This window comes from Neopsephotus bourkii, unplaced genomic scaffold (assembly GCF_033783945.1).
Source record: "Neopsephotus bourkii isolate Nb327-2 ecotype Australia unplaced genomic scaffold, CSIRO-AGI_Nbou_v1 NB_1433, whole genome shotgun sequence".
Taxonomy (NCBI): domain Eukaryota; kingdom Metazoa; phylum Chordata; class Aves; order Psittaciformes; family Psittacidae; genus Neopsephotus; species Neopsephotus bourkii.
This window is the reverse complement of record NW_026901910.1, coordinates 3,751,288-3,777,116: the sequence shown is the minus strand read 5'-3', so window position 1 is coordinate 3,777,116 and position 25,829 is coordinate 3,751,288. Positions and strand designations below refer to the sequence as shown.

The following is a 25,829-nucleotide window of genomic DNA, read 5'->3' as shown; positions in this document are numbered from 1 at the left end:
GGATGTTGCTCTCGGTTTACGGGGAGGTTGCTGTTTGCTAAGTGGGTGTCCTGGTCTGCGGCAGTGCTTGTGGTCTGCCTGTGCGTTCTGCAGCCGGTGGAACATGGTATTCCAACATCTGCAAGCCATTTAAATCTGTGAATTAGGCGGCCTCCTTTTCCTCTTCCAAGCGCTGCGCGGTCTGGGATGAGGACTGGGCAGCAGTGTTTGACTGCTGCCAAAGCCAACCGTGGGTCAGAGGCTGGCTCTGGGTGAGAGCAAGCACCTCTGAAAGCAGGGGGACCTGTTGCTTATCCCTATGGGAGCCTTGAGGCAACACAGGAGCGCTCATGGCTAAGGATGGGGATCAGGAAGCAGAGGCTTTGAGGTGCTTCAAGGCAGGTTTGTGCTGGAGTGCAATTAAAACTTGCCGAGGAGACGCTGACCCATGGTTAACAGCTCCTGGGTTACTCAGGCCCTTTGTATCAGGAGCAGAGGTGCAGAACGCCCCTCAGCAGTGTCATTCCTCAGCTGGGAAGCAGTAACACAGCCCCCTCCTGTTGGCTTTGGCAAGCAGCAGGCTGGAAGGCTCCGTGCTCTCCAGATCACTGCTATGATCTCACAGCGCAGCAAAGAAAGAAACAATACATTCCGTGCCCTGCCTAAGAACGTCCCCAAGTGCGTTCTGTGAGCAGATTCAGGCACGTACATGCTTCCTATTTTCACCCTCGACTGCACTGAGCTCCCTGGATAGGAAAGGAAAGGTGATTCTTTGTCTTGGTGGTCACTAAAAGCTGTAGGTGAGCATGAAATACAGGTTCCTTCCTGCAGGGTGGGTAGAATCTTAGAATAGAATCATAGAATAGTTAGGGTTGGAAAGGACCTTAAGATCATCCAGTTCCAACCCCTCTGCCATGGACAGGGACACCTCACACTAAACCATCTCACAAAGGCCCCATCCAACCTGGCCTTGAATACTGCCAGGGATGGAGCATTCACAACCTCCTTGGGCAACCCATTCCAGTGCCTCAGCACCCTAACAGGAAAGGATTTCCTCCTTATATCCAATCTAAACTTCCCCTGTTTAAGTTTGACCCATTACCCCTTGTCCTGTCACTACAGTAGTAGTGTAGCAGATGTATAAGCTACCTCCAGAGCTTGTTTCTGCATGCCATGTCCCCACTTTGAGCATTCAAAACACCTTACAGCCTGAGAACCAACACGTACCTGCAGCCCCAGGAAGGTGGCGAGCCCTCACTGAGTGTCAGGACAGCCTGGCAGACATGACCTGCAGACTAAAGGGGGAGCAGTGAGCTCTGGATTGATGTAATGGCACTTTTTCCAGTGTTCCTTTCCCTGCACAAGGCACAATGATGCTCCTAAACACAGCTCTGCATTTAGGGAAATGGGGCTGGCTGCTCTTGCCTACAGATGTCAGCCCATAAACACTTGGATCTAGTGCTTCCAGATACTTGGCTCAACCCAGGTGACCCCAAACGTCAGCTCGGGTCAGGCAGTACTCTGTCAAAGCATGCTTTCCATCCAAGCTTCTCCCTTAATTCAGCACTGATGCACCCCTTGGCTGTGTTTCTCTTCCAGGCGCTGTCTGGACCCCACTATTACACCTGGGGTGACCACGGGGGCATTCTTGTGGCCATTGCTCAAGGCACCGAGACCAACCAGCTCAAGTGAGTAGGGGAGAGACAGTGCCCTGTGGCCAGCAGAACCTGTTCCTAGCAGCATTCCCAATCCTCTTTCTCCAGATACAGCACAAATGAAGGGGAAACCTGGAAAGTGTTCACTTTCTCAGAGAAGCCGGTGTTCGTGTACGGACTGCTCACTGAGCCCGGGGAGAAAAGCACCATATTCACCATCTTTGGCTCATACAAAGAGAATGGCCACAGCTGGTTGATACTGCAGATCAACACCACTGATGTGCTGGGTAAGGGGACGAGTGACAGAGCCATCGCTGATGCTGGGTCTGTCAGTGCCCACCCTGTAGCTTTGGAGGTTGCACACACTAATAAGCCCTCACCAGAAGCCAGGCAGTCCCACACTGCCCACCTGTGCCAGCACCCTTGTGGGTGCAAGAGAGCTCTTGATATACCCTTTCTGGGGGCTGAGATTGAGGAGGGGGCATAGGAAAGGTTTTCAGAAGCCCAAAGCAACCTAGGGACCTCAGGCTATGAACCAAACTACTCCCATCATTTAAGGCTCATACATTCCCACTGATGGGTGCCTAGATGCAAATGGGGTGCAGAAACACCTTTGTTGTTCTTCCCCTCTATTCTGGCTTCCAAAAAGGACCCCAGCGAAATGTCCTAAAGTCCCATTAGCAGCAGACCAACCCCACTTTGCTGGCTGTCCCATGGAAGGCAGGGGATAAAGGGCATCTCCTGTGGAGGCCATCTGCTTTTGGGTGCCTGTCCCTCATACCTCGTGTCCACACAGACACGACTGCTGAAGGCATTCAATGTCCCTTGTGCTCTTCCCCATCCCTTCCATCCTCATCGAGCACTTTGCTGAAGAGGAAAGGAGGGGAAAAGAGAGAAAGGATCCTTCTGAAGGCTTGTAGCTATGAATGTTTTATAACCCATTTCAGCTTTGATTGCAAGGCAGCGTTTTAATCAAAGAGCAGTTAAACCCAGCAGAGGAATTTCCCTGACTAAAATTTATAACCAATTCCCTTGACGTTTTGTTAGAAATGGATCTGTTTGGTAACCAGAACGACTCCATTTAAATGAGGCATCACAAATTCACTGTCACCGCCACGGAGCTGCTTGTTGCCTCCTGTCACCGAGTGCCGCTGCATGCTCTGAGCTGAAATGCTTCCTGCTTTGCCTTTTCTTTTGGGCCAGGGCTAGAGCCATGCAGCCAGGGGGGAGCCACTCGATTTGTGCCAGAGGAGGGCAGCGGGAGGGAAAGGACAAAGGGCATTATTGCAGTGCATGGCTGGGTGCCAGTGTGCCTGCTCTCACTTCCAGCATCCTCACTGGGCACACTCCAGCAGCAGTGCTGAGGGACATCTGCTGCTCTCTTGCCTTTAAACCCTTGGTCTGGGGTGCCACAAGGACTGTTCCTCTCTTTACCCTCCCCTTGCTGCTTCTCTTAGGGGTCCCTTGCACAGAGAATGACTACAAACTGTGGTCACCCTCCGACGAGCGAGGCAATGAATGCTTGCTGGGGCATAAAACTGTCTTCAAAAGGAGGACTCCTCATGCGACCTGTTTCAATGGGGAAGACTTTGACAGGCCTGTCATGGTCTCCAACTGCTCTTGTACAAGGGAAGACTTTGAATGGTAAATACCAATTAATTTCTTTTAGTTTGGATTGGAAGTTTGAGATAAATACCTGTGACCAATTGCTCAAAGTGAACAAACATCCAATTTACTTAGCTCTGTGTGATTTTATAGCACAGAGGAAACTAAATAGACTGAAAACATCCTTTCATTAATAACAGGGCATAAGACTTAATTAATGTCTTTAGAACCTTTCAGGAGCCTCTGAAAAGCTCCATAGAAGAGGAAAGCATTGTTAATCCATCACCTTCTTTCAAATGATGGCAGACAATTTCCCATCACATAGAAAGATCCTCCACCAAAAAGGTTAGGGACCGTTTAGCAACAGGGATGCAACTGGACCTGCTCTATCATTGTATCTGCAACTCGCACATTACTGACCCTGCACAGCTCTCAGGATTAGGAACCACGCTCTGGCCATCTGATGCAAAGGTTTGGGGTTAGAAAGTGAACTGCTGTGCAGGGACTGACTGCCTGAGTGCTCAGTACACACAGTTAAGGACAGCTTTGCTTGTCCGATGCTGAGGCAGAGACTGAGTCCAGCTCATCCTGAGCAGACTGAGAATAGGGCCTGTAGGATCTAATTGCTGCTCAGAATCACAGCCCTGGACTCCGTGTGAAATGAGATTGACACAACCTCTTCCACAGCGTTTTCCAAAGAACAGATTGCACTGTAACCCCCATTCTACCAACAGGAAAAGCCAAGAGACGGACCAGAGAGCTAAGCCAGCTAGCAGAACCGGTGCCTGCAGCCAGGCTTTCAGGGCACACTGGCTCAGTTGTGCCTTGCTGCCTCACCTGCCTACTTTGGGCGAGCTTATATCCAAACTGCTGTTGAAACTCCCTGGAAACAGAAGCTGTGTGTTATTATTATGCAGCCAAATACTGATAATAATGGACTTCTGAGGTGCTTTGGGTCCTTTAAACTTCTATTCAAAAATAGAGCAGAGCAATAGTGTAACACAGCTGAGTTTTTGCCTTCTCCCCCATCCTTTCTTACACCTTTCTTCTTGCAGTGATTTTGGCTTTAAACTGAGTGACGACTTATCATTAGAAGTTTGTGTCCCTGACCCTGAATTTGCTGGTAAACCATATGATCCACCAGTCCCTTGCCCTGTTGGCTCAACTTACAAGAGGACTCGAGGGTATGTATTTGACTTGGGAGAGGATTTATCTTATTGGTGGTTAAAAAACCCCAAATGACCATAAAACCCACACACATACACCCCATAAGTGGCAGTGAACAAACTGCGTGTTTAGACATACGTTGCAACGAAGCACCACTGCTTATTCTAGCTGCACATGTTAATAGCTTCCACGAGATAAACTGCATGACTGTGTATGTTGCAGCTATCGAAAGATCTCTGGGGACACTTGTACAGGTGGAGACATCGAGTCGCGGCTCGAAGGGGAGTTGGTACCGTGTCCACTAGCTGGTGAGTACGTACAGGAGTGCTTTGTGCCCACCAAACTTCACCTCTCTCCCTCTTTTCTCCTCTCAAAGCACTGACACAGCCTCCTGCCCCTGTTCTGCCACTGTTATTTGCATTCTGCTCATTACAGCTCTAATTTAATCTGCCGTCACGAGCTGCGTGATTAGCATGCTGCAGCACAGCAGCTCAAGAGCGAGCCTGACACAGGGAAGAGGCGTGTGTAAGGCGCTCACAGACCCACCAGCGTGAGGTTTCCCTGTGTCATCCTCAGATGGTTCAGGGTGCAGATGCAAACCAGCGCAGCAGGTGCCTGGGGAAGCATTCCCTCTGCTGGGATTCATGCCAATGCCGTGCTTAGTTTTGCTCCTCGTGCAGAGCATGACACGTTATTCACCCCTCCGAGCCCTCTTGAGCTGTTTGGAGAGCTGTGTTAGTCATGCTGAGAAGGGCCCTGCTGACTGAAAAGTAAACCTGCAGTCCCCACCGGGCTGGGCTTTGAAGTGCCGTGTTCCCAGAGTATTTACTGATCGTCTTCAGATACGTGTTGGCTCGCACCATGGTAACACTTTCATGTACCGTATCTGTTTCATATCTCCCTATTATCTCATTAGGGATGCACAGCCAGAGTTACTTACTGACATTAGCTTTACTCATTAAGAGCATTATTGGACTTTACCAGTAGTGTGCTGATGCCTGGGAGACTTTGCCCCAGACCAAGATCCCATTACACTGGATTTGGCGCAATATAGAAACAAAACCCACTCTGGGATATCAACTGCAGTGCCCGTGTCCCCCAGGACTTGCAGATTTCCATCACTCCCACCTTTTTGTGAGGTTTTTGAGGAGCAGGAGATCAGTATTTAGTTTCCAGTTGGCAGCGCACTAACGTGGGAAGGAAGGGTCATGGCACATTTTGCCGTGCTCAGCTCCTCCTGGAACAAACAATAGCTGCAGTGTGCTCCCGGGCACACATGGGACCTGCACAAGGCTATTAGTGTGTTCTCATTAACCTAATCCCACTGAGACAAAGGGCCTTTGCCTTCCTTACGCTGAGGTGCTAAAACAAGCACCAGGAGTAAGACAAAATACCTGTTTGCCCCTTGAGTAGCCTAAAACGGTCTCTAAATAAGGCACCCTGTGTTCTTGCAGAGGAGAACGAGTTCATTCTCTACGCCACCCGCTACTCCATCCATCGCTACGACCTTGCCTCTGGTGTCAGCGAGGAGCTGCCCCTGGCTGGGCTACGAGGGGCGGTCGCCCTGGACTTTGACTACGACCACAACTGCTTGTACTGGGCTGATGTGACTCTTGACATTATACAGGTGAGATGGGGAGTGCTGGCCGCATATGGCATCTCCTCCTTGCACCATACACACCCCGCAGTACAAATGTTTACCTTGGGTACTCCTCCCTCCGAGGTGTCTGTTAGTGACTGTGCCCATGAGCAAGTTCCTCATCTGCCTTTCTGATCTATTCCTTTCTTTGTAGCGTCTTTGTCTCAACGGCAGCTCTGGGCAAGAAATAATCATAAGCACCGGGCTGGAAACAGTGGAAGCGCTGGCCTTTGAACCTCTCAGTCAACTGCTGTACTGGGTCAATGCAGGGATTCCCAAAATTGAGGTACAGCTATGCTCACTGGGCTACACTGATGTGTCAGTGCATCTTTGAGGGGCCTGGCTGCTGCCCTGAAATCTTATTGCTGATGAGACATTACTGAGCGCTGACCCACATGCCAGATCACTGGATCTAAACACAAACAGGCTATGACAACATTCAGCCCTGTATACTTAAACGAGGTCAGTTTGTGAGGCTGAATCGCACAGCAGAAACGGGAGAAAAAGCAACATCCTTGTGCAGTATGCACAGCCACCGCAGGGCACACAGAGTGCTCACTCTGTCACATAGAAACATCAATAAATGCATGGATCTACCCTCTTTTATCACTCAGGAAGTGCTTCCTGTGCCCACAGCAGCTGTTTTATTAGGGAGCAGTGATTACCTACCATAGACTGCATGTAACTTTAACCAGCACAACTGCCCTCCCATACTGCCTGCACTAAAGGCACCCCTCCTGGTTTTTGGTTACCATTCTAGGTTGCCAATCCAGACGGAGACCTGCGACTTACTGTCCTCAATTCCTCAATCCTTGAACGACCCAGAGCCCTCACTCTGGTTCCCCAAGATGGGTAAGAAAGAAAGCATCACAAGTAGCCTTGGTGTTCACCTAAGGGAATCATTCTGGTCCTTCACTGCTATCCTCATAAGAAGCAAACATGAGGAAGCGTGCTGCATGGAAAGCCTTTAAGACTCAGTCCCAAAGGGTGGGATGGAGGGATGGGAGTGATGGCAGGCAGCACAGCAGTCTTGCCCCATGCAGCCCCTTCCTGCCATTTCATACCCAACTAAAGCACCAGCAGAGATCACAAACTGTTTCTCCTTTCAGTTTAACTGCCGTTTTCCTATCTGTACATATCTACTAGTAAATAACTCTTCCTGCCAGTAAAACTGGTCTGGTCAGTCAGGAAAGCACTGCAGTAATGCATGAGAAACTGAGCTGTACTCAAATTCAAGAGCCAAATGGAAGCTACACATTTCTGAGTATGGTTTTGCTGCACTGCAAATATAGCACTGACAAACCTGAGCTGTTTTAGCATATGTGCTAAAGCAAAGCAGTTCAGTGCAAGGTAACCTACAGCTGCACTCACACCACAGAGCCTGCAGCTAAAGAAGCCTCTGTGCTGCTTGTAGATCTATTGGTAGCATTCATTTGAATTGCAAAGAGCTCCCTTTTTCCAAAGCATGTCTTGCAAGAGATACGGAATGTAAAGTATTCAAACCTGTGCTCATACCCTGTTTCCTTTTGATGAGCTGTTTTGTTCCTATGTCGAGTAATCTCTCTGCCTCTTGCCAGGCTGATGTTCTGGACAGACTGGGGAGATTCCAGAGCCGGCATTTACCGCAGTGACATGGATGGGTCATCGGCTGGCTGCATCGTTTCGGAGGGCGTGCGGTGGCCCAATGGCATCTCTGTGGATGACCACTGGATCTACTGGACTGAAGCCTATATGGACAGGATTGAGAGGGTGGATTTCAATGGGATGCAGAGATCTGTGATCCTGGACAGCCTCCCTCACCCTTATGCTATCGCTGTGTTTAAGGTATGTATATGGCGGCTCCTTTCCCGTCTGCACACGTTTCCATAGCATGCATGCTAAGAGCAAAGCCTGTGTTTCAGAATGAAATCTACTGGAACGACTGGTCACAGCTGAGTATTTTCAGAGCATCCAAAAACAGTGGCTCAAGAATGGAGATCTTAGTGGGTCGGTTGAATGGGATCATGGATATGAAAATCTTTTACAGAGGAAAGACTACAGGTAACGGCATGAGTGCATAGATGATACTTAGGGATGTGATTTAGCAGAGCTAGCTCCCAGTGGGAATATGAACCCAAAACCTGGGATATCAGGTGAAATTGGGCTTCCCACTGCATCTCCAGCCTTCTGTCCTAACAGCATCCCTTTCCTCTCTGCCCTCACACCAGGGGAGAACGCCTGCATCACCAAGCCCTGCAGCCTGCTCTGCCTGCCCAAGCCGAACAATGGCAGGAGCTGCAAGTGCCCCGAGGGGGTGTCCAGCACCGTGCTGCCCACAGGGGAGGTCAGATGCGACTGTCCTCGCGGCTACATCATGAAGAACAACACCTGCATAAAGGAAGGTAAAGCCATGCTTGGTTCTTGCTGTGGCTTTATTCTGAGGGGTGGCTCCTGCCATTGCAAGAGGTCAGCATCATCTTTCCAAGGAGGAGTATGGCCTGCCCTCTGGAAGCGCAGCGTCATGCCTCGTGCCAGCTTGGTTTTGTTTTCCCTTTTGCACCAGAAAACACGTGTCTGCCGAATCAGTACAGATGCTTCAATGGGAACTGCATCAACAGCATTTGGCAGTGTGACAACGATAATGACTGCGGGGACATGAGCGATGAGAAGAACTGCCGTAAGTGTCCTGAGGTGGCATTTGCCTGCCCAAATTTAGATGTCTGCTGTGTTGGCAGTGCACCTGAGCTGATGGTGTATGCTCCCTTGACAGTCATGGAGATCAAGAGGTGCTCCTTTGATAGGCATCTGAAGCTGGTCAGACAAGTTGTATCCTGCAAGGACCAGTATTTCCCCCTTGACCAACTCAGGTGTAAATGTCTTAAATGCAGTGAGACTGATGCCAGCTCTCACGGGAGGGTGTGTGTTTGTCCTTGCAGTAATTGTCTTCTGAGCCTAATTGAGGGCACAGCCAATGATGAGGAAAAGAGTGCAGGTAGAAAGTGACTTTCTGTCTGCATCATGCAGACACAGGCTTCTTGTTGAGCTAATAAATCAAGTTCACACATTAAAGATGGAAATCTCATTTTGAGTAAAATTAGGGACTGCCAATGCATGCAGGAGGGGCAGATGTTCCATAGCTTTGCAGAGCTTGAAGGGTTTGGAATGGAAAAAAAGGCTGGGTTTAAAGATAGGAGCAGCATTGAGCAAAGCTTGTAAGATGCTATCCCTCTCACTTCACTTCCATGCGTTGAGTACACACACTTGGGTGACAGCAGCTGTTTCCCAACCACCACCTTAACCTCCTCCTCCTCCTCCTCTCCTTCCTCGCTGTGTTAGCTACCACTGTGTGCGATGCCGAGACCCAGTTCCGCTGCCAGGGCTCAGGGACCTGCATCCCACTGTCCTACAAATGTGACCTGGAGGACGACTGCGGGGACAACAGCGATGAAAGTCACTGTGGTGAGTGCCCTCACTCAGACCTCCTTCCCTGTCCCTGTGTAAGGGCACAGTGGTTTGGGGCAGGGTGTTTACTGGGTCTGCTGCTCCTCCTCCTCCTCTCCCTGGTCCTGACATCACCTGAACTGCGTGTGCTTGTTTGCAGAGGCCCATCAGTGTAAAAGTGATGAATTCAGCTGCAGCTCAGGGATGTGCATTCGTCTCTCCTGGATGTGTGACGGTGATAACGATTGCAGGGACTGGTCCGATGAAGCAAACTGCACTGGTAAGCACATTGATGTGACCAATAACCTTCCTTCGCAAACACTCCTTCCTTGCAGCCTGAGATGCTATAAATACCAGCTAACATCTTGTGCCTCAGTTTCCCTGCTTGTGAGCTGCACCACCCAGCCGGGCAGCCTGCGGCTCAGCTTGGGGTGGATCTAGGAGATCCCTTGCAGGCCTCCAAGCTCCTGTGTGCTCACCTCCTGTGGCATTTACCATGCCTCAAGCCTATTGGGTTTATAGCATGGCACTGGGGATCTTCACTGTTAGTATTCCGAGTGCGTGGCTATATAAGGTTTAATTTATAACGGTATCACTTATCTCTCATATGAGTTTCTCCAGGGAGAATTGCTACAGGAAAGGAACCTACTTCAAAAAGCGTATCAGGTTTGTAAAGCCTGAAGTTGGAATTATCTAAGAGGATCACAGTTATTGGAGAAACATTTCATCTGACTTCAACAGCGGCAATTATTGCTCTTATCTCAAATAATTACATTTCACACTGAATACCTAATAGAATATTACTGCCACAAGATTGCAGTATTTTGAAATATCTGCAAGTGCATGTCACTCGCTCACCTAAAATTCACTATCATGCAATTTAATTAAGTTGAACACTGCTTTTCTGCTTAGTGCCGACGAGTGCTCTCCTTGGTGAAGAGCAGTATTTGTCTCTAAAGCGACAGCATAGACTAGGCTTCAACCAAGATACGCCACAGGCAGATACTCTTGTGACAGGAGCCTGAGGAAAGCCAGGGCCCTCCTCCCTTGGAAACCCGAGGAGAATTGTATTTCTAATTCGGTTTGGCAACACAGAGCAGCCTTGCCTGCCTTAATTAAAGGCTGTCTCTGATCTGTCCTGCCCTGCATGGGGGACCGCGCCGCTCCGCCAAGCCTTGCTTATGCTGTGATGTTTCTTGCCATCTCTGGCAAGGTGCCACCGCTGCCACCTTTTCCCACTCACTCAAAGGACTGACATCAAAGGGAGGACTTGCTAGCCTCCAAAAGCCATCCCCCATGCACAGCAGGAGAAGGAAAGACCACAGTGTGACCCAGGAGATCCTGGGATCTCTTGCCAGGGGCCTGACACATAGTGCAGCTTGGTGGGGACATGGCAGTGCCCCACACTCAGACCTCCCCTCCGGCTCTGGTTTCAGCAGTATATCACACGTGCGAGGCCTCCAGCTTCCAGTGCCACAACGGACACTGCATCCCGCAGCGCTGGGCGTGCGACGGTGATGCTGACTGCCAGGATGGCTCCGATGAGGACCCTGCCAGCTGCGGTAACACGTGGATGGGGTTCTGCAATGGGGAGGGAGGGATTGCTACAAACCCACTGAGGTAAACCTGCAGCAAATGCAAGGGGGGTGATTCCCATCCCTCCAAAAGCAGGGAGAAGACAGCTGTGGCTCTGCTGTGGTTATTTGTAGCTACTTAATGGCAGCCTTAAACCACCACCCCCCCCAGCATCTACCCAATTCTGCATTTCAGAAAAGAAGTGCAATGGCTTCCAGTGCCCCAACGGCACTTGCATCCCGACCAGCAAACACTGTGATGGCATCAACGACTGCTCCGATGCCTCGGATGAGCAGCATTGTGGTGAGTACTGGAGCTGCGGGGAGCTGGCGGGGTTCTAACAGTGAGGGCTGACAGCCTTCATGGTCTGCCAAAGCCTCTGTCACTGGGAAAAAAGCCCTGGTGAGATAATGGGAAAGCCTTAGTTAGCATTCAGGAGACCCCTGGGAAATCAGCTGGTCTGTGAGTGTCAGCAAAAGGCCCTGGCTGGGCTGTCGCCCATAGGAAGGATGCGCTGTCAGGAGCTGTATTCAAGGAGGTGACCAAACCCTTCCTGGTGCCTGTGCCAACCTGCTTGCACCCCAGTGAAATCCGGCTGCTGCACTCAGATCACAGTGGATGGCATTCCTTCTGCCAAGGACAGCAGAGGTGCCATCCCCTCTCCTCCTCACCTCCCATTTGTCTAGAACCCCTGTGCACCCGCTACATGGATTTTGTGTGCAAGAACCGGCAGCAGTGCTTGTTCCATTCCATGGTGTGTGATGGCATCATCCAGTGTCGAGATGGATCAGATGAAGATGCCAACTATGCTGGCTGCTGTAAGTGTGATACTGTGCATCTTTGCAAAAGGAAGTTGGGTAGAGAATGAAACCAGATGCATAGAGAAGAAAGTGTATCCCCCAGGGTACCAGAAAGCTGCCACATCTCCTAAGAGGTGGCTCTGGTAATGCTCTGCTTATAAATCCGTGATTGGCTGTGCTTCTTCCTCCTCAATGATGAGCTTCCCTCAAGCCCTTGGTCCTTACAGTAAACCTCTCATGTCTCTCCATGCAGCCCAGGACCCTGAGTTCCACCGGACCTGCGACCAGTTCAGCTTCCAGTGCCAGAATGGCGTGTGCATCAGCCTGGTGTGGAAGTGCGATGGGATGGATGACTGTGGCGATTACTCTGACGAGGCAAACTGTGGTGAGCAGTACCTCAGGGTCTCTTGTCACCGTAGCTCCAGCCCCCTTTGAATTCCAGGAGCATTCTTCATGTTTTACATGAGGACTTGTGTATAACCTGATACGGCTGGCACATCTTGTGGCTGACTAAGTCATATGTGACCATATTTACTCCACGGATTCCCAGCCCAAAGCAGACAGGCAGTTTTCAGTCAGAATCAATATTTACACCACTGTTCCCTGGGGAGCTGTAGGAGCTGTACCCAGCCAGATGAAGCAGCTGCCTCTTCATTTCAGAGTTGCAGGGTTTGCTTCTCCCTTTCTGCCAAGCTCTGCCTGAATTTTGCTGGTTCTGAGACCATAGGTGGTGCCTGGACATGAAGCACACAGATGTAATAGTGATGACAACAGGCTAGTGAGGGCTGTGAGGAATGGGGATACTGGGGATGAAGACAAAGGACCTCTGCCCATGCTGCTTAGGCAGATAGATAGTGTGATGCTCTCTGGATCAGCCATGGCCCAGCCTGAGATGCTCCCATGCCTCAACTCTGATGAAGATTGGTGAGATAACACTGGAGCTCACAGGACTCTCCTCTTGTTGTCAGAAAACCCAACAGAGGCCCCAAACTGCTCCCGGTACTACCAGTTCCAGTGTGGCAATGGGCACTGCATCCCCAACCGATGGAAGTGCGATGAGGAGAATGACTGCGGGGACTGGTCCGATGAGAAGGACTGTGAGGGTAAGGGCACGCAGCACTCTGCTCACAGGGCTCCTGGCTGAGGCTGGGCTGTGGCATGCTGAAGGACCACTTGTAGCATCATCTGCCTTCCCACAGGGCTGCCTGTGCCAGCTCCCATGGCTCCAGAAATCCCCTATAAACGGCCAAGTGTGCACTCTCATGCATCTTTTAACTCTGTGGTTTTGGAAATCCTGATTAGCAGCTGTATAGATACAATGCAGGTGGCAACTGGGCTTGTAGCACCTTTCCTGCTGCCCACTGCCTTCCACTGACAGTGGCCCTCGGTCTGATGGGAACAGCCCATCTGCAGGAACAAGGACCTCAGATCAGCTCTCCCCGGTGTATTTGCAGGTTCTCCAGTTCATCCCATCACTACATCCATCCCACCGACGTGTTTACCGAACCACTTCCGTTGCAACAGCGGCACGTGCATCATGAACAGTTGGGTCTGTGATGGCTACAAGGACTGCACCGACGGCTCCGATGAGGAAGCTTGTCCTACCTCGCGTAAGCTTTTCTCTTCCTCTGTGGGATCGTGTCCCCAAGGACTGTTGGCCTTTTGGTCTCAGATCCTTGCCAGATAACAGGGTTGAATTACAGCAGGTCCCTGCTCAAATGACATGTCTTGGACTGTGTAGGGACATGGGAAGCAGGGCTGCAGAGCGGGTTTTCCAACTCACTCCTATGCTGAAGGTTAAAAGAGGGTTTTTCTCACTGTGGTCATTTGTAACGCTTGCTGAGCTCCGAACTGGTGCAGCTCATCTCCTGCAAACCAGTTGCTTTTCCAGCCCTCTGCAGTCAGAAGAGAGGATGGCTTTGGACACCCCAGCAGCAGCCATCTACCTGCTAGATGGGAAGAGATTGCCATCTAGTGGAGTCGAGACCTGGAGACAGGTTCTGGTCTTTGGTGGCTGTGGCAGCCTCATGGCTCGGGTGGTTTCCTCACTGGCTGCTGTGTGCAGGACCCAACGTGACGGTCACCTCCCCGGCGCTGCAGGGACGCTGCAGCAGGTTCGAGTTCGAGTGCCTGCAGCTGCACAAGTGCATTCCCAACTGGAAGCGGTGCGATGGCGTGCGGGACTGCCAGGATGGCACGGATGAGAGGAACTGCCGTAAGTGCGAGGAGGGGACAATGACTCCCTGGCCTTTTCCCTTGGGAACCTCTTTGTGAGGACAGTGGAGCCACTGAGGAATGTTATTGCTGGTGAAATCCTTGCAGTAAATGCAGCATTAGAGTAAAAAAGACCCAACCAAGCAGAGCTATTCCCGTTAGAAGTCCAGTGGTTGTTTTCTGTGGGATAAACTCCAGGTTCTTCTGATGCCATCATGCCAGAAGATGCAGCCAGAATGAGATAGCCCTATGACTGACACACGCTGCTTGACATGCAGCTGCCCCACCATCCTGCCAGCTCTGAAACAGCACTGGCACTGGAAACAGCCCAGTGCTGGTGAGGAAACTTTCCTACCTTGAGTCCTGAAACCATTCTGCCTCTTTCAGCTACTCAGAGCACCGTGTCGTGCCCTAATGGTTATAAATGTGAGGATGGAGAGACCTGCATTATGTTGACAGAGCGGTGTGATGGATTCCTGGACTGCTCAGACAGCAGTGATGAGAAGAACTGTACTGGTAAGCAAAAGCCCTCTCCCCTTTCCCATGCCCTGCTCTGTGTTAGCACACAGAGGAGCTCTCCTTATTACATGACCTTTCATTCATAACATCCTAGACACATCTGCCTGCGTTCAGCAACCTGCCTCCTCACCCATTTATACCCAACTTCCCAGCCAGCTTCTGCACTAGCAATTTGTCTTTTGAGCCTCAAGCACAGAAAACCAACTTCAGGATGGGAGCAAAGGTGTCTGGTTTACATAGTGAAGCAATGGTCTCCAGTTCTGTCCTCCTCTGCAGGGTGACCCTGGGAAAATGGCAAGTCCCCTGCTGCCATCACTGGTCCTCCCACACTGGCCTTTGGTGGCCCTGTGGAGGCACAGGGGATGCAGTCAGCAGATAACAGTGATCAATCGCTGTCTCTGGACAGCCATGAGGTTGAGCTGCTTTTTTAGTGACCTGCTTGGGGATTTGAGCATCAATCAGGTTATAGTTCTTTAATTAAATATTGATTGGGAGAGGCTAGCAGATTCAGGAGAGGGGGAAGGAGCTGCTGAGATTCATGGCTTGGCTGCTACACCAAGGGGAAACCATCTCTTTTCCCTCGGATAGCTTATCTTGCTGTGCCTGTCTGAGGACCTGCATCCCTGCTGGGTTGCATTTCCAGGTGGTTAGGGAAAACGAAGCAGCAGTTTGGCTCTGCTCCACTTGGTTTCTCTACAGCACGGGGAATGAAGCTGAGCACCCGAGCGGGGCCAGGCCATGGCATTTGAATGTGGGCTCTGACACGTGGGCCCTGGAGGGAGAGAGCAGGGAATGGCCTGGTGGGAGCAGGGCATGGATTGGGGTCATTTCAGATAAGCACCACCAGTCTCTGCCTCTGCCAGCACTGGACTTCACAGCCCTGTTATTGCCTAAATGCCTCCCCCAAGGTCAGGTGGTGATTCAGCTGCAGAGCTTGCGTCAAGGCAGTCCCCAGACTACTTCTTTAATTACCAGCCTTTGCTTGGGTCCTTCTGAACACAAGATGTGATAAGGAAAACCACACCAAGAAAGGCCCTGGATAGCTTACAGTGACAGCACGGGTCCATTGCCCAAGTAGAAAAGTGACTTAGCTTGCACTGATCCTTTTGCACTCATACACTTCCAAAATGATGTTGAGTATTTCATGCAGCATAAAGACAGACAAGATGCTGTGGGGAGAGATAAGAGCACCAGGGGTATGTTCCTGCCTTCTGACAAGCATGTTCTTCTCCACTGATAACAGCCACTAAATTACACATCTAATTTGAACGGTGCAGACACTCCCTTCAGTCATACTGCTGTTCCTACCTGCACATGTTCGGGCTACAAACACAACTCTTGTTCCTGTTGTGGGAAAGGACTCGTTTCCCGGCTATAGACTAACGTTTGCCATTGCCTGCTTAGATGACACAATCGTGTACAAGGTCCAGAACCTCCAATGGACGGCTGATTTCTCTGGTGACATCACTCTGACCTGGGCTCGGCCAAAAAGAATGTCCTCGACCTCCTGTGTCTACAACATCTATTACAGGTACACCACCCACTGCACTGCATGACCCCGTGCTATTCATATCAAGTAAAGGGAAGGAGAAGCACAAGCAAAGGTGTCAGTATGCCTGTGCTTACAGCAAAGTACTGTACAGAATCAGGCCTGAAAGACTGAGCTGTGCAATCTAGTTCTGCTTGGAAAACCTTGTCATTTGTGAAAAGCTATGTTTGTTTTCTCCACTACTCATGTAATGTAGCTTTATTCAAGGTGGAGAGGGTCTTGCTTTTGTGGGACCACTAACATTGAGAACAAGGTCAAGAAATGAGAGCACAGAAGTTACAGAAAACCTCACAGGATGGTGCTTATAAGTCACTAAGCTATGTTTAGTTCAGGCTTTCAAAGAGCATCTTTCAAGTTGGTGGTGTGGCTTGATTGAAAAGAACACTAAGCAGCAAGCTCTTAACATACAGATAGGTGGTTTCACTCTTTGGGACAAGCTGTGTCCCCTGTATTACTAAACACCATCCTGACTGGAGAGGTGGGACTCTCTCATGCAGGACAGTTGGGGAAAGCATTTGGAAGATCTTGGAAACCCACAGCAACAAAACCAACAGCGTCTTGAAAGTCCTCAAGCCTGACTGTACCTATCAGGTCAAAGTCCAAGTGCAGTGTCTCAGCCGAGTCTACAACACCAATGACTTCATCACCCTCCGGGCACCAGAAGGATGTAAGTAAACCTTCACAGATCATACCAGTGACCTGGTGCATGCTGCTTTGGCTTAGAAAGTATTTACTGCAGAGGTATCCCCATTACATACAAAAGGAGTCTTTCCACAGGCCTGGGAATTGAAAAGAGCCATGGTTTCCCAGCCTAGAATCAGACCTGCACTGAGTCACCAGCCTGCCTTCTTTCTTCCCCATGGCTTAGTGGTTTAGTATCCCTGGGAAGTTCATCCCTTCTCACAGTGCTGAGCCTGTGGGATTGTTCAGTACCACACACAAGGAGCAAGAGCCTTCTAGCTGCAGATTGGAGATCAGACGAAGGAAAGGATGCAAAACAGAGCAAAGATCTTAGTGAAATCCTAGCTTCACTGCCGTTACAAACAAGGCTTCATTGCTCCAGAGGGAGGTGATAGGGATTTGGGACACAACTGCAGGAATAAGACATCTCCCATGAGCCAGAACTGCTTGGCCATCCCCTCTTTGTCCCAGACTTTCAGGGAGACCCTGCTTTTCCCCGTGTGATCTGGAAACACAACTGCGACAGTCACTAACACCTTGGTTTCTCTCCCTAGTACCAGATGCTCCCTTTAACCTTCAGCTGTCCCTGAATAAAGAAGCTGAGGGTGTGGTGATGAGCTGCTGGAGTCCCCCTGTGAATGCCCACGGCCTCATACGGGAATTCATTGTGAGTCCACAGTGGGATAGGGAAGGCTGCTGGGGCTCACAGCAGCGTGGGCTGGCCTGTCTGAACACAGCTATCCCTGCAGAGGAGGGGGGCCAGGAACAGGGCATTTGGTAGAAGCAATCTGCTGAGAGCATCATAGCAAGCTGGGAGAAGAAATGCTGCAGGGCTGTAGGTAGCGCTGCCACCCTATGTTCATAACTTAATTTCTGGCTCCCTTTCTAAGCTTTCATACTTCTTTCTATTGACATTTTGACACAGAGGGTCCTGTCACCCTGCAATGGAACCCTCATCCTTTGTTTGGTGCTCCTAGGTGGAATACAGCAGGAGTGGATCCAAGGAGTGGTCATCTCTTAGAACCACGAAGAACTACACTGAGATCAAGGACTTACAGGTCAACACATTGTACACAGTCAGAGTGAGTTTTTGAGGCTCTATCTATGCATGCTCTCATTACTTTTCACTACATGGTCTCAGTCCTGCACAGTCAAGTACTTGCTAAAATAGTATGTTGTTAATACCCTGCCCTTTAATGTCAAACCACAATGGGGGCTTGGCATTTGCACTGCTAATGTATATAATTTCAAGGCCTCAATTAAGGCCCTTCATTTGGCCATCCCAGGTGGCCAGGCTGTATTATGAAATCTGCACTAATTGTCCATTCCAATTGCACTGGTTCTGGGCCACAGACAAATTTGGTCCTTACTATATCACTACGAAAAGCAGTAGATTGACCCATGGGGAATATATGCATGTGGGAGAACCTGGGTAATTATAGACAGAAGTAATAAGAATAGGAAATAAAAGCCTGCACAGTGAACCCTGGGAAATACATGCTCTGCCACTGTCCACCCCTCCCTGTGCAGAATGAGCATGGATAGCTCATGGGGAGGTGGGATTAATGCAACCCTACTCCCATGAACCAGTGTTATTCTTACAGTAGGCTGGAGCAAGTCTTTCCTTCCACGGTATTCCTTCCCATATTAATCTATTCCCAAATAAGTCTTTGGAACTAGATTTAGAGCTTGCATGGGCTTCACCAGCGTGATTCTTTGGACTGATATAGTCCAAAGCTCTTTATCTTGCTGGACTTCTCATAAAGATCTCATAAGAGAACAGTTATCTGCAAAGAGGATGCACCTCCCTTCTCTTAGATTCCTTTAATTGACTTAAAGTAGTCTGCTTTATCTCTGTAATACCCATTTTATTGCCAAGTAATTAAGCTATTGTTTGCTTCAAAGTCCTTTTCCCATGAGCTCTGCCATGTCCATAACCTTGCTTTAACCTCATTCTCCTTTTGCATTATACAATGTTGGCATTATACATTTGTTCATATTAACCAGCCCTCTTATTTGAAAAGGTTGCTGCGGTAACTAGTCGAGGAGTGGGAAACTGGAGTGATTCCAAATCCATAACCACCATAAAAGGCAAAGGTAAATGTTGTTGTTTCAATCGACTTGGATAACATAATAAAAAGGCAGAAGCTAAGCCTGAAGTGTTAGCATCAGCATACCACTACCAGCATAACCACCCCCTTGTCCTCTGTTCTTCCCTATGGAACATTTTACACTATTTATTACTTTGCTGTACCATTACTTTGCTATACCAGACTGAACAGGTCTCTGACTCTCCCTCTGAACTCTGTGGCATGTAGGATGGATGTACTGCCCTGGAAGTGGGCAAGAAGCCTATCCAGAAGGTGCCCATCTCTCCTAGACTGCAGATGAATTCCCTCTGGCTTATGTAGGCTAGATCCTACCTTCAGATAGGCAAGACACATTACCACCAACTCCTTTTGAAAGGATGCTTGCTCATTCTTCTCCCTCTTAGGTTATGGTTATGATGGTTTCTGCATCTCATGGAGGTTAGACCACTGAAAGGCCACTAAAGCTCCCAGCGACTACCACAACATTACATTCTGACAGCAGATAAATTCAATCACAGTCAATTTCCCTCCAAACTGTTTTTAGGAAAGCCTTTTGAAATTGTTTGTATTCATGCCAAGTTTTATCTCCCAAACCCGCATTCTGATGTCAAAATCATCTGCTAATTTGTCAGATAAAAGTATATCCTCACTCTGTTGACAAAGGAAGGAAAGGAAACACCATGCTATTAAAACTGCAGGATTCAGATAAAAACAGAGGTAGAAAGAACTGTACCAATTTTCACTTTGGCTTTGCACCAGTGTTTGGCAACTGTCCCCACCAACACCTCATCCCCTCCCTCAGAAGGCCAAAAGCCATTAACTGCGATATGAGCTTGTCCCACTGAGTTGAGAAGTAAAATAGCTGAGCCCAAACCTCTCTGCTTCCAGCCTGTTCTGAGCAAGGCACAGATAAAGCAGACTGTGGGTGGTTGGCAGAAAATGATGGAAGTGCATCCTGACAGTGTCTTCTCTGAGGGGTGTACGGCTTACAGGCAAGGTTGGGGATTCCTGGTCTGAGAGCTGGTTGTCATAATGAAAGCCTATATTTAGTGTATTGCTTTGTGTTTCTCTTTGCTTCCAGTCATTCCTCCTCCTGTCATACACATTGAGAGCTACAGTGAAGACTCCATCAGCTTCAGCCTAAAAATGACTAGTAATATCAAGGTAACATTTTCACCTTTACTTCTGAAACTGAAAGAAAAGCATGCGTTGAGTAAGTGGTAAATACTGGATGGGATAAGCTGTCACTATATAAATGTTGGAATTACTTATTTCATGCTAAATCATTTCTTACTACTCATAAACTGCCCCAGCTCTTAATTAGGATGGAAAATACAATGCAGAGACTTTCAGCAGTGACTCTTTCACTGTATGCAAACCAGCTGAACTGAGGGTTCCTGTTTTGTGTGCCCTTGCTGCTTGACAGGTCAGTGGTTATGTTGTGAACATCTACTGGACGTTTGACACACACAGGCAGGAAAAAAGGACTCTGATCGTAGAAGGAGAAAAGTCCATCCAAAAAGGTAAATTCTGTGCTAAGTATAAAATTCAGCTTTAGTCAACAGCAAATGGAAGGTTTTACAGAAGGATGTGTTCTGCTTTCGCAACTAGTAGTTTCTGTTTAGTATAGAGTACATCTGGAAAGGACAAGCCAGCAAATCCCTTGCCTCTGTTGTCAGGACTTGGAGATTTCAAGCAGATTTGGGATTTATCCCCCAGAGCTGCACTTGGCTTTTCTTAACACATTTTGTTTATGGTTCCTTACCTGCTCTGCAAAAGGTTAGCATTTTCTTGGGCTTGTATACATGCCCCTTTTAATCAGATTGCTGGTTTGGAGTGTACAGCCTAGATACAGGCAAGCATCCCAATACAGGAAAGCATCCCAATACAGAAATGCACTGGCTAGCTTAGATACCTGAGTCCCATGTGCTTCTGTGTAAAGGAAACGACTCAAAATCAGTGAAAACACAAACCAAGGGAGGCAGGCTCCTGACCAAGCCTGTTTGGTGATGCTGACCCTTTCCTAGTGCTCTCCCCCTGCCATCACAGTACTTTGCCTCACCTAATAGTGCATGTTTCTCTTCTTGCTCAGTGGCAAATTTGACAGCACATACCCCCTATGAAATTTCTGCTTGGGCTAAGACGGAGCTGGGTGACAGCCCTCTGTCTTTTGTACATGTCGTGACCAGTGGGACAAGACCTGCATCACCAAGTCTCAAGGCCAAGGCCATCAATCAGACTGCAGTGGAGTGTAGCTGGACCGGACCAAGGAACGTTGTAAGGCACCAACTCTTTTCTCCCCCATTTAGGAGGAGGTCTAGCTCAAAACCACAAAACACAAGCAAAGTCTAATGTCAGGTTTATTTGTTGGGATAGAATCCCAAAGCCCTGAATATTTTATGCTCTAAAAAAATAGGGAAAGCACCTGATGCCCTTAAACAGAAGCACAGAAAGCTTCTTGTTGTCTGTTTGTTCAGCCACTGATGCAGTGAAGTGGCTGAAAGACAGACAGCGTGATGCTCCAGTGGTCTTTCAATTAACTGCTGTGTTATCGGAGATGAGCCCCAGATTTTAGGGTGGGGAGCACACAAGACAGATTGAACCTGAACTTGGGCAATAGAGTGCCCAAACGACAAAAGGATCTTTTCTTCATGTCCCTAACAAGTGACAGCCAGTAAAAGTTTGGGTGGATGCTCTGGGCCATACCAAACTGTATTGTCCCTGTTATGCTTCTTTCTTCACAGGTCTATGGCATCTTCTATGCTACATCCTTCCTAGAGCTGTACAGGAGCCCCCACAACACCACCACGACCTCCCACAATATCACTGTGCTCGTGCAGCGGGACGAGCAGTACCTGTTTCTGGTAGGCTCCTTTTCTGTTCCCACTCCTACCCGTGTTGTGGGCTGTAGCTTGCTCCTGAAGCTTAAAGGCACAGTATTAACCACTGTGTCATCCCTTCAAGGTCCGTGTGATGTCTCCTTACCAAGGGCCACCTTCTGACTACGTTGTGGTGAAGATGATCCCTGACAACCGGCTTCCTCCTCGACACCTCCACTCAGTGCACACTGGAAAGACATTTGCAGTCATTAAGTGGGAATCTCCCTATGATTCACCCGACCAGGACATGGTAATACCTCACATCACCTTCTCCTGTCCCTTTGCATGCAAAACCCTGGTTCAAAGACAGATCCCTGCCCTGCTGCTAACGGAGAACTGAGTGTGAGATAGGTTTACACTCCATTCAGGTAGTCATCATCAAGATGCTGACACCTCAGAGACCTGCATTTGCTCTGTTTGCATTACAGGTCTATAACATTCATGCTGCATTTAAAAGGAGTCAGGTCTGGGATAGCTGTTACTGAGTCTGAAAGCGAACTTGGGCAGGTGCTAAAACACCTTTCTGGCCTTCAGCTTTGCCCTGGAGTCCATTCTGCCCAGTGCCTGAGCCCAGCACACAGGTCAGGCATTGGGCCAGCCGCGCTGTGGGCTCTGCCTCCCGCTCCAGCCCCAACAAAGCCTGGTTCTGTTTTCTGGCATGCTGGCGTACAGTCAGGTCTCGCTCCACTGAAGGCGAGTCATTTTCCCAGCAAGCTTTCCACTCCTCTTCTGGTCCAGAGACTTTAACAGCAAAGGTTGAGGGGTATAAATCTTCCTGGCAAAACGGGAAACTTTGGCAGGGCAGGAGGTTGCTCTGCGTCCTTTCATTCATTAAGAAATACAACCTGAGGTTTTCCTCCTGCCCTCGTCTGTTCCAATAACTGCATTTTCTGTATCTCTACACACTGATCGCAGGCAGTGAGTCAAGCAAGAGGCTTGAAATCTTACTTCCCAGGCTTTCTGTGCAGCACAGGCATGGTTTAATGCATGTTTTCCCCCCCCCCCAACCTGACGTCCTATCATTGTATGAGGTTACTAGCAAGTCTGTAGCAAATTAAGACCTTTCACTGTGTGCCTTTCCTCCCCCTCCAGTTATATGCTGTGGCAGTTAAAGACTTAGTAAGAAAAACAGATAAAATCTACAAAGTGAAAACCCGGAACAGTACAGTGGAGTACACCATTAAGAAACTTGAACCGGGAGGCAAATACCATGTGATTGTTCAACTGGGAAACATGAGCAAGGAATCCAGCATGAAGATCAACACAGGTAAAGAGTACTGCTGGGTGGGTGCCAGGGCGAGTCCTTTGCAGCACTGTCCATAGAGGGAACACAAAGCCTGTCCTGCACACCATCCATCCCACCCGTGTGCTGGTTGGAGGCTGCAGGAGTGTTTCTGCATTGCTTAATCCTCTCCCACAGCCAAAGCCCACTTATGAGAGGCCTCCCTGCTGCTCCCAGGGAAGGCAGTTGAACCCCTGGAGAGCAGGAGCAGAGAGGAAGCCTCTCAGACAATGCATGGGGAATTATATGTCTGCCTGGATAGAGATGGGAAAGACACCTGTTTGGCTGGCTGTGGAGACAGTGTGAAGTACCATTACAGTCCTTCCATAAAACCCACTGAAAGCCTCCTTCTTCCAGATTACACACCACAGCATCCTCTCTCCCAGTACAGCCCTTTTCTATGCAGAGTATTGTGCTGAGCCCGTAAAGATACTAAGTTTTAGAAGCGCCCCTGTTGCTGTTTCTCAGCCAAAAGCAAAGTGTCACCACTGTTAAAACCTGACCTGCCATTTTTCCTCTGCAGTCCCACTGTCTGCACCCGATGCCTTAAAAATTATAACAGAAAAGGACCATATTTTGCTCTTTTGGAAGAGTTTGGCATTAAAGGAAAGTAATTTCAATGAAAGCCGGGTAAGTTGTGCTGTATCTCCTGTCCTACAGGCAGTGATTCAGAAACAATGCAGAGTCCCTGCAAGGCTCCTTTCACAGACGCTTCATAATACACTAACACCCTCTGATCCTCTGAGTGTCTTTGATGAGCCCTCTAGATAGAGCTCGCTTCAATTCCTATCACAATTAAGGAACTAAAGGTGATAGATCCAATCAGTCACCTTTTAAGGGTATAATTATCCCCTTGGAAAAGATCAACTGTCACACATGTGGAAGGACCGGGAACAGGACACTGCCCAGCTGAGCAGAGAAGCAAATCAGTAGTACCCGAGAATTGTCATTATTGAGAGTTTGATAGCAAACCTGGGGCATGTTCTCCATCAGCAAACAAGGCATCACCTTTACTGGACCCTTTCTTTTGGGTGGTCTTGTGTAGATGCTAAGAACAGAGTGAACCAGACACACCAAAGTGTTTTCTCCACCCTTAGCTGGCCAAGCTCAATGCACACTGACAGGCATGGACACAGACTCTCCCAGCTGATAGCCCAACACATTGCATCGAACCTAGATACAGAAGGAAAAACAAGCATCAAAGCCCTAATAGGAAGGGCAAACCTGACCTCTGCAGCTGAGTAATATGGGGTATGTATCTTTGTTTTCACAACTCTCAGGGTTACGAGATCCACATGTTTGACAGCTTGATGAACATCACAGCTTATCTTGGGAACACCACGGAAAACTTCTTCAAGGTTTCCAACCTGAAGATAGGTCATAACTATTCCTTCACTGTTCAGGCCAGGTGCCTGTACGGTGGGCAGATGTGTGGTGAACCAGCCACGCTTCTATATGATGAACTAGGAACTGGTAAGTCCCTGTCATTTTCCCCATCCTCCTTAACAAAGGGCAATGAAAGCCTCACAAGCTCACTGGAGAAATGCGCTATCAGTTGCAAATAGCATTTCTCTCCCTCCTTTATCATAGGTGAGGACTCCTCTGCAGCAAAAGGCGGTAGATCCACAGATGTGGCTGCCATCGTGGTACCTGTGCTGTTCCTGCTGCTGGTGACCCTCGGGATTGGCTTTGTGGTGCTGTACATGAGGCACAGACGGCTGCAGAACAGCTTCACTGCCTTTGCAAACAGCCACTACAGCTCCCGCCTGGGCTCGGCCATATTCTCCTCGGGAGATGATTTAGGTACGTAAGGCCTTGGTTTCATGCAGTGGCATTGCAGGATATCATGAAATCAGTGCAAGAGCTAACTTCTCTATCATGCTTTAGGACACCTTTGGCATAAATATCTCTATAGATTTGATTTTGTCCCAAGAGTACAAAGCCCAGGATGGATGTTTTTAACAACTTCACTTGAGCCACTCCCTCTAATGCAAATCTGAATAGAACAGATATAACAACCAAGCAGGAGTATAAGGCCACAAGGTTTTGAGGGCTGTTTTAGTAGCCTCTTTAGTCATGCCCTATGACATGCTGCGAGCAGCATAACAGCACTCTGGGTTTGTTTTTCAGGAGATGAGGATGACGAAGCCCCAATGATAACTGGATTTTCAGATGATGTCCCCATGGTCATCGCATGAAGCGCGTTTCTGACTGTACAAACCAAATGGTGTAAATATTTTATTTGATAAAAATAGTTGATGGTTTATTTTAAAAATGCACTTTGAGTTGCAATACGTTATTTTTATATGGGCCAAAAAAAGAAAAGAAACTTAAAAATACACTTTGTAGTAATCAACTGTGAATTGCAGACTAGGTCAATTGAGTAACAAATTGCTTTGATTTAACATTAATTTAGTCTTACAAGGCTATGCTTGCTGGGCATGCTTTTAAGTCTGTGAGATATTTTCCGTTGACTAAATTGGCTACTCGTTTTATTTTTCTAAAGCAAGAATAAATTTATTTAAACATAAAATTCAGGAGATTATATATGTAGAGAGAGAAGTAATATAGTCCCTGAAGGTTCTGCTTTTACTTTACGAAAATCCTTGGGTTTTGTTTTATATGGAAGTATTTTTTGTTGTGTTAATTTATTGGGAAATCTGCCTGAGAACAGATTTCCAGTCGTCAGACGTTGTACACGTTATTGTGTAGAACATGTGCCACTTTATCTTGCAAGGCAGTTGTATCCTGGCACCCCCATCATTGCTCTTGCGT

General features: G+C 48.6%; 1 protein-coding gene across 2 annotated transcripts in view; it reads left to right on the top strand.

Annotated features, from left to right (window-relative positions):
• SORL1 (sortilin related receptor 1) overlaps positions 1–25,587 on the top strand; it is a 40,028-nt gene extending 14,441 nt beyond the window's left edge. The window contains exons 12-48 of one of the 2 annotated variants that reach the window (XM_061368508.1): positions 1,579–1,667; positions 1,743–1,921; positions 3,092–3,278; positions 4,295–4,423; positions 4,629–4,714; positions 5,861–6,033; positions 6,200–6,331; positions 6,806–6,897; positions 7,623–7,869; positions 7,947–8,085; positions 8,253–8,426; positions 8,588–8,701; positions 9,361–9,483; positions 9,626–9,745; positions 10,905–11,027; positions 11,236–11,343; positions 11,727–11,858; positions 12,094–12,225; positions 12,809–12,943; positions 13,295–13,450; positions 13,906–14,055; positions 14,442–14,570; positions 15,978–16,104; positions 16,620–16,789; positions 17,358–17,470; positions 17,781–17,885; positions 18,828–18,900; positions 19,975–20,057; positions 20,320–20,416; positions 20,986–21,170; positions 21,638–21,757; positions 21,858–22,022; positions 22,865–23,039; positions 23,578–23,684; positions 24,335–24,527; positions 24,645–24,857; positions 25,185–25,587. In XM_061368508.1, the coding sequence (XP_061224492.1) occupies positions 1,579–1,667; positions 1,743–1,921; positions 3,092–3,278; positions 4,295–4,423; positions 4,629–4,714; positions 5,861–6,033; positions 6,200–6,331; positions 6,806–6,897; positions 7,623–7,869; positions 7,947–8,085; positions 8,253–8,426; positions 8,588–8,701; positions 9,361–9,483; positions 9,626–9,745; positions 10,905–11,027; positions 11,236–11,343; positions 11,727–11,858; positions 12,094–12,225; positions 12,809–12,943; positions 13,295–13,450; positions 13,906–14,055; positions 14,442–14,570; positions 15,978–16,104; positions 16,620–16,789; positions 17,358–17,470; positions 17,781–17,885; positions 18,828–18,900; positions 19,975–20,057; positions 20,320–20,416; positions 20,986–21,170; positions 21,638–21,757; positions 21,858–22,022; positions 22,865–23,039; positions 23,578–23,684; positions 24,335–24,527; positions 24,645–24,857; positions 25,185–25,252 (5,043 nt within the window). In that variant the 3' untranslated portion in view covers positions 25,253–25,587. Of the gene's footprint in view, positions 1–1,578; positions 1,668–1,742; positions 1,922–3,091; positions 3,279–4,294; positions 4,424–4,628; positions 4,715–5,860; positions 6,034–6,199; positions 6,332–6,805; positions 6,898–7,622; positions 7,870–7,946; positions 8,086–8,252; positions 8,427–8,587; positions 8,702–9,360; positions 9,484–9,625; positions 9,746–10,901; positions 11,028–11,235; positions 11,344–11,726; positions 11,859–12,093; positions 12,226–12,808; positions 12,944–13,294; positions 13,451–13,905; positions 14,056–14,441; positions 14,571–15,977; positions 16,105–16,619; positions 16,790–17,357; positions 17,471–17,780; positions 17,886–18,827; positions 18,901–19,974; positions 20,058–20,319; positions 20,417–20,985; positions 21,171–21,637; positions 21,758–21,857; positions 22,023–22,864; positions 23,040–23,577; positions 23,685–24,334; positions 24,528–24,644; positions 24,858–25,184 lie in introns of both variants that reach the window. The other variant, XM_061368507.1, reaches the window with a different exon arrangement.
• Positions 25,588–25,829: the final 242 nt, after the last annotated feature.